The 7,925-nt window shown below is 32.0% G+C and overlaps 1 protein-coding gene across 1 annotated transcript in view; it reads right to left on the reverse strand.

Annotated features, from left to right (window-relative positions):
- Window positions 1-7,445, reverse strand: part of LOC140673699 (uncharacterized) — a 109,446-nt gene extending 102,001 nt beyond the window's left edge. Inside the window, exons 1-2 of the mRNA XM_072906800.1 lie at window positions 7,206-7,445; window positions 6,869-6,917 (exon numbers count right to left, since the gene is read on the reverse strand). Of these exons, the coding sequence (XP_072762901.1) occupies window positions 6,869-6,902 (34 nt within the window). The 5' untranslated portion in view covers window positions 6,903-6,917; window positions 7,206-7,445. The remainder of the gene's footprint in view (window positions 1-6,868; window positions 6,918-7,205) is intronic.
- Window positions 7,446-7,925: the final 480 nt, after the last annotated feature.

A 7,925-nucleotide genomic window follows, 5' to 3' on the forward strand; every position in this document is an offset into this window, starting at 1 on the left:
TCTAACCAGTACACATAATTGATTGTTAAATTCTAAATCTTTTCTTGAACTGCATTAAACATAATTTTTAAGATTTTTAAAAATACACGATTTATAAACCCGCTGGAGATGTATGTCGCGAAGAATTTATGTTAAAAAAATATAAATTAAATATATATATATATATATATATAATATTATATAATATATTATTATATAATAATTATATATAAATAGTTAATTATTTAATAATTAAGGTTTTTTTCCTGTAAAACTCGTTGTTTAATGTTTATCCGGTCGAGTTCGCTGATAATAAATTACGGTTCAATCATGTTTATTTTACCACGGCACGCTATTAATTATTTCCCGACGATTAATTATCTTCAACATTCCTCGACTATTAATTATCATTCACGCGTCGAGAGGTAGCGAAGATAATACCGACTTGAACTCTCAGCATCTTATCTAATGCTCTTTAAGGAGGTATTGTGTATAAATATATAACTATTTATTAGAACAAAAAGCAGCCATATAATTTAAGATATTATAAATGAATTTAATATATGTAAATTATTTATTAAAAAATTATGATTTATTAAAATATTTATATTAAATTCTTCGCGTGTTAAAAAATTAGATATTAAAATATTTATATTAAAATATTTTGCCTTCATAAAATTTATTTTATATTTATAATGAATAATTTCAAGCTTTTTCTCCCCTTTTAATTAACATCGTTTTATGATTAATTCACGATGGAAGGAAGAGCGATTTCGATTGCAAGAGTCGCTAATGAACGAGCAACGTAGCGGACGACTCCGAGGTCTTAATTTATGTTGCGTAACTAAGTTGAGGAAACCGAGCGGCGCTGAATTAACAATCAGGGCTACGTCGAATCGAAGTTTACCGGTAAGTTTATCAGAGATTTCGTCCAGATTCGAGAGAGTTTCGAATAATCGGGTCAATTTTGAATCCGAAGATGACAAAAAAAGGGGGAGGGGGAGACGAACAGGATCTCATTCAAACGAGGGAGTCTAATTAGAGTCTAACTAAGTAAGTTTCTTTTCCGAAAGGTAGCTGCAAACATGCGGTAATGATATTTCATTGTTAGAACACTATTATCAAAGATAGGTGTTAACCATGGAGGATCCTTCGGATGCTCTTCGGGATCCTGGAATCTCCATGAATGATTGATTCCCTTCTCTTACCCCATACTAAACCAGTCCCTTAGATACACTTCCAAAATAATTAATAAATTAAATAAAAATTAAATAATTAGAATGGTAATGATCTATGTCATTTTAGTTCAAAGTTGCATCTGCGATTATTTTAGAAGACTTTTCGACACGCGAATAATTCAAAACACGTCAAATTATTATGCAAACTCTTTTAAAAATTTACTTTTTTAATTAATATAACATTTCGGACGACGAATAAATTTGACAATCAAGTCGAATGCGCGGTCGGACTGAAGATGTTAACAATCAAGCTCGCCTTTGAAGACGGAGTTAAAAGAGCCAAATAGCCAGCGATCAGTCGATGAATCACCGTCCGGTCTATTAACCCTCAGTCGCCATTACGGTGGCTGAATGCAGTATCCCGGATTCTGCAGATGCGGATCCTCTAAACGGATTCCGTGAGGAGAGGATCGATTCCTTATCCCTCGAACGTTCCCCTGAGCCCTTGCGAGCATCCGGCGCATTCGCATCCCTTGCAAATTGTTATCCCAGTATCAACGCGAAGGAAATTCGAGGAATGACCCGAGGAGAGAAGAGGGGAGAGAGAGAAAGAGAGAGAGAGAGATGAGGAGAGGGATGAACATAGACAGCCGGAGACTCTCTCGTAATCCCTCGCGATTATTACCTCGTATCCGCCCATCTACGTTACTTCCGTCTTTTCCTCGCGACGTTATAACGCACGGCGGTATCGCGTGTTGTAGTAAATTCTGTTAAAGCGAATTACGTAAAAAGACAAACAGACGCGTGACGCTCCCGGCGAAATTCCGCGTCTTGTTACGCGCGGCTGCGAATACGCAATTATAAGAGTGTATATAACGTTGCAAGCTTTCGCAATTTCTCTCCTCGCCAAAGCCGCGAGCGTTCAACCCTTATTCCTAAACTGTGCTCGGAAAATTTTCGACGTCGTTCTCGTAAAGTGTCATTCAAGCTTGGAAATATCCAATGCATCAAGCGTACAAAATTTATGCTATCGAATATTCTTGCCAATCAAAGTTCTGCTAATTGCAACTGACAAACGATAAATATTTCTATATACATATTAAGATCAGCCAATGCGATACAATATCGAACGTGCTTTCATTAAAATGCCCATAGGTTCAAGTTTAACATTTAAAAATACTTCGATTATTTAACTATATTAAATTATTTAGTAAATTATGTATTATTATTATATTATTATTATCATTTTGTTATTATTGTATGACATATTATTATTAAATTATATATTATCTATAATTATAATATTATAATGCTCTAAAGTTTTATAATTTTCATTATTCAAAGTTTTATATGTAATCAAACAATAAAACTAATGTTTTTTACATACTACAAATACTCATACATACATACTTAAACATTATTCAAACATTTAAAAATACTTCCATTATTTAATTATATTATTATTATCATTAATATTCATATATTATACATATATTACTATTAAATTATATATTATATATAATTATATTATTATAATGCTCTAAAGTTTTATAATTCTCTTTGTTCAAAGTTTTAAGTATATAAACAATGAAACTAATGTTTTCTACATAGTACAAATACTCAAAGTCGTAAAATGTTTGATATTCCCAGCATTTCCACATTCGCGTAATAAAGGGACACGTAAAGTTAACCGCTCGTTACTCTCCTGGCGATTCCATTGGCAATCTTGTTGGCAAATCGAGCGAATAGGGTGATATACACCCTCTCCGGACTGTGAAGATTTCTCGTTTCCCTAAACACGTTTGGCTACCGTCACAACAGAAGGCTCGAGAGTTGAGGGACAAACGAGCACACTTCCGTGAAGGACACTTTCGAGAGGATGGCCAAGAGCTTTTATCGTTCTAGGACGACTTCTCTCTATGTACGTACTTTATTTTTTTTTATTCCAACCAGACACTCATATTAAACTTCCTGTCCCGGTTGTTCGGTACGGCACATTTGTTTAAATTACCACGACTTAATCTTCAGATCGAGTCCAACTTAGCTTTCAGAAAAAAAAAAAAAATTAGACAAAGGGCTCGTACGTAGAATCATACATTTCCATGATAAATTCGACTATCGTGTTTAACCCGTAAGATAAAATCGAATGTGATTTTTCTACTCGATAAGAGAAAGGTTGATACGTCAATCGGAGCAGACACAAGGAATCGAAATATTAAATTATATTTATTTAATGCTAAAAATGCGAAATGAAACAAAGGATAGAAGGGATTCGGTGGCAGCCGGTTTTGCGCTTAAATCGTAATTTCGCGAAAATAACTCTTCCACTAAGTTAACAAGCTAAACGAGCTTTTATGCCTCGAGGTAAATCGAGCAAGCATGGGCTAGTCCGACTTCCGGAAAGTTTTTCACTCAGTGCGGTTGCGTCATAGCGGAAGCAAGAAAATAATGTGAAAACCGTCTCCGGTAGTCAAAGCTGAAAAGTACAATGGAACATGAGAATACGCCCGACCGCCTTCCGGCGAGCTCCTTATTTAAACGGGAATCCTTTTGTTTTTCATATTCCCGCCTTCAGGCTAATCGAATAAATTTCCAGTATCACGTTTCCCTTTTTCTCTCTCAGCTCCTTCTTACATATTTAAGATATATTTTATTTCGATTCTTCAATTCTTTAAAAAAAAAAATAATTCCACAACAAATATATTTTAATGTATATAAAAAATAATATAAATATATTTTAACAAAAAACAGTACAGGTATGTAATTCGTTACAATAAAGTCAACAATTATTACGAAATAAATAAATAAATTTTACTAAAATTTATTACAAGACAAATAACAAATAATAAATTAAAATATATTGCAACGTATATAATTGTTTAATTATTCTAAATTTTTCAACATTAGTTCATACATTTTCCGTTCAATCTTTCTACATCTCGAGAAACCTCAATATCTTTTAATTTTTTATGATGTTGATATTACGATATTTAATTATTGCAGCATAAATAATTTTATTCGGCATTTATATTAATTAAATTAATATCGAGGTAATTTTCATCGGTTTAAACATATTTTTATTCATATTTTTTTTCCTGTTTATTAGTTTAATGATCCTTTTAATCTAAATTTTTTAATAATCTCTGCCTGTATATCAAAGATTAACTCAATTTGATTCGCTGAATTAATCGAAAAAACATTCACAGAGGAAGATTTCGGCAGTTTGCATGGAAAATAAAAACAATTAGCCAAATTATGCGACTGTATCGAATAACGGTGCTTTCACTCTTTGTGCGACAAAATATCCTGAAAGAAATACACGAGCCGGTCGAGCTTTATAGCCGGTCCTTTATTGGCCCAATATTCGCGACCACCGGCACTGAATTCATCGAATACCAGCTTTTGTTCTTTTTATTTCCAATAACTCGAACTAGACGTAACACAGTTCGCGCGTAATAGGAACGCACTTACATGCCACACGGTATTCCTGATTAATTGCGTTTTATCAGAGCGTTTTAGCAGACGGTTTTGGCAGATGTTGTTTAAATAATCGTACAAAAATAGACAAATAGAAAGGAATGATGGAAGTTTAATTTTAAAACTTTTGAAATAAAAAGCTCGAAAAGTTATTTTGAAACTACGCAATTGGATTGATAATTATTAAACCTTCTTCGGTTACATATTCATTTTAACACTCCAAAACAGTAATTAAAAATTAATAAGTATTTTTTTAAATTAAAAAGAATATGTTTAACAATTGTTTAACAAAGTATAAAATTATTAAAAAATTATAATAATGATGATAGGATCGAAAGATCTTTCAAGAATAAATGAATAAATTATGGAAAGCAATAACTAATTAAATTTAATTAATGGACATTCGGATCGTTACCAATCGATTACATTCTTCTGGAAAATATTGTTAAAAAATTATCTAAATACAATCTCTCACAATATTCTCAACATAACATTCCCCCATTTTAACAGTCTTTTTTTCTTAATGAAAAATCATATTTATTTTTCGTGGATCAATAAGATAAATCTGTAGCGAGCCTGAGCGGCCAAGAGGATCACGGTGTGATCTTCGTAGAATTTAATACGCGCTGGCTCAGCTCGGATAATGCGCTCGGCTCGTAAGATCATAATACTTAGAGGAGAGGAGGGAGATATTTCGGTATAAATATATTTACGAGAACGAAGGGAGAGAGAGAGAGAGAGAGAGAGAGAGAGAGAGAGAGACACAGAATATACAGATATATCATGAAAAGAGATGGACAGCGGCGATGGTCCCAGAACGGTTCGGACGGTACCGCGCCCCTTTCGTGTTACGCGAGGCTGAGTATCCGTAGCTCCAGCTGATTTACATTTACGATCACTCATCTCTGCCTCGACCTGGGGCTCGTACTACAGCTTATTAACTCATTCGTCTCGGTCATGAATAATTTACCATCTTGACACACCATTGGATACCGCCCAGTGTTGTTCGCGCGAAATGGTGGTCGCTTCTGTCCGAATAAGGGAGGCTTGTGCCGGTATATTGTGTACTGTCACGTGCTATCGTGCAAATAAAATGAAAAACACGAGGAAATATATACGCATTACTGAGCATTATTAAGCACCTCTTTATATATCTTTTTGATTATTATTGCTCACCTGGCCGGATTCATCTGGTTACTTCAAGTGGTTATCTAGTCACTTTGATCTTTACTGGAGATCGAGGAAGGATTATCGTAGCTGTCAGATATGTAAATGGCAAAAATATTTTGTGCTCTATATACGATCCTGCGACTTTATAACCATTCGTTAACAATTTACTTTAATGTAACTTTAATTAATATATATAATATTGAGCATTATAAATTTTTTTATCAGTCAAAAAAATTGAATACTTAAAAAATTTATATATATATATATATACATATAATATTATATAATATATAATTCAGAATATGTATAAAATATGTATATTTATAATAATAAAATTACTTAAATGCTCATGTTATTTATTATAACATTGCATGTAATTTAATTGATAACTTGACTTTGCATTTGTTAAAGCAAAGTTTTATAAGATTGAACATAAATGAATAAGCTATGAAGAATTAGAATAAAATCGATGCCCGTTATAAGAAAATCGACATTATACAATTAAGATAATCATTAGCATTCTTTATTAAATAAATTTGACAAAATTTATCAATTGAAAAAAATTACTTTCCATCTATTATCCTTCCTTTAATTTGTGTATTCTATTTTATTTTTGCAATATATATTCGATTATTTATCTATTAAAATTTATTCGATCTAATTTGTCCATCTATTTTAAGGTAACGGATCTATTTACACAGAAAAAATTTTACAGGATACACACATAAAATATATAAATATCCGTTTACAACATTCAATTCAAAGCTGGAATATAACAATATTAAGATATTCATTATTTTAAACAGTTAATTATTGTGCACTTGAATATGCATTTGTTTTGAGTATCGAATATTTGAATAATTACAATAGCTTTAAAAACATAAAACAATATAAAACATATAAAATTATTGACTAAAAAATATTGTGATTTCTCTTACATGTTGATATGCTGAACGATTACAAAATTATATCGCAATTTTTATTATAATATTTTCTCTGTGTACAGTCTATCATTTATATCTACAATTTCCATAAATCTGCTAAAATGAAAGTTTCTCACTCACCGGCTGATATACGCAACAGCGGAATTAATGGCATTGAAACTGCGTTGATCTGTAACATACAAATGGGATCCAAATTGTAACATCCAAAATAATTAATATCCTAAATTATTATTATTATTATGCGCACCGAATTTCATATTCAATGGATACAATAATAAATATATATTTAATGGATTAATTTTATAAATTTGTAAAAGAGACTCTATTATTAAAGTAGCTTGTACAGGATTATAGATAAATGGACAGCTTTTAGATAAATAGATTTTTCTTTTTTCTTCTATTTCTTTTGTTTAAATTATTTAATACATGACTATTGTACAAATAATAAATCACTCACCCTAGGTTTGTTGTACCGGTTTCCGATGCCTCTCCTAGACCACCTACTCTCAGGTTGTCAAAGTTCTCAGGAAAGAGATCGCGCACTCGAACGCGTGATACTTTTAACGGCACTCCCGCACTTAAACGCGCGACATTTTGCACTCCCGAAAACACTTTCGGACTTTTCAAATGTGTGTTTTTGGGTACTTAGCTTCCCCTTCGGGATAAACCTTCCAGGTACTGAGCCCTCCCACCAACGTCAAGGTGTACCCATTGGGAGGGTTATATTGTATAATTTTGTAATATATATTTTTATTTTGTTATTTTTGGAAGGATTATATTGATCATCGCATCTCTTTTTTCTTTCAACAAAAAAATATATAAACAAACAAAATAAATATTGATTGATTCATTTTTTTGCTAGTATAAAATTGCTTTGCTATAAAATATTTTGTTAATTATAAAATAATTTATAATAAATGATGAAAACTCACGGGCTTCATGAAGCGTGTTCAAATCGAATTTCGAGATTTATATTGTTACTTTTTTCGTATGTCTTCCGACTGGCAATCGATAACGTTAAAAGGTTTCGGAAATACGGTGATTTTTAATTTTTCGATATAACGCTAAAATGGTATCTTCGCTCCTTGTTTAAATGTCGCAAAACGGCCAATGAGATTCGACAGAGAAGTGTTGTATCTGTTTTTACCTCTTTCATTTTCGCTCGTACTTCAACCGA

This window comes from Anoplolepis gracilipes, chromosome 15 (genome assembly GCF_047496725.1).
Source record: "Anoplolepis gracilipes chromosome 15, ASM4749672v1, whole genome shotgun sequence".
NCBI classification, from domain to species: domain Eukaryota; kingdom Metazoa; phylum Arthropoda; class Insecta; order Hymenoptera; family Formicidae; genus Anoplolepis; species Anoplolepis gracilipes.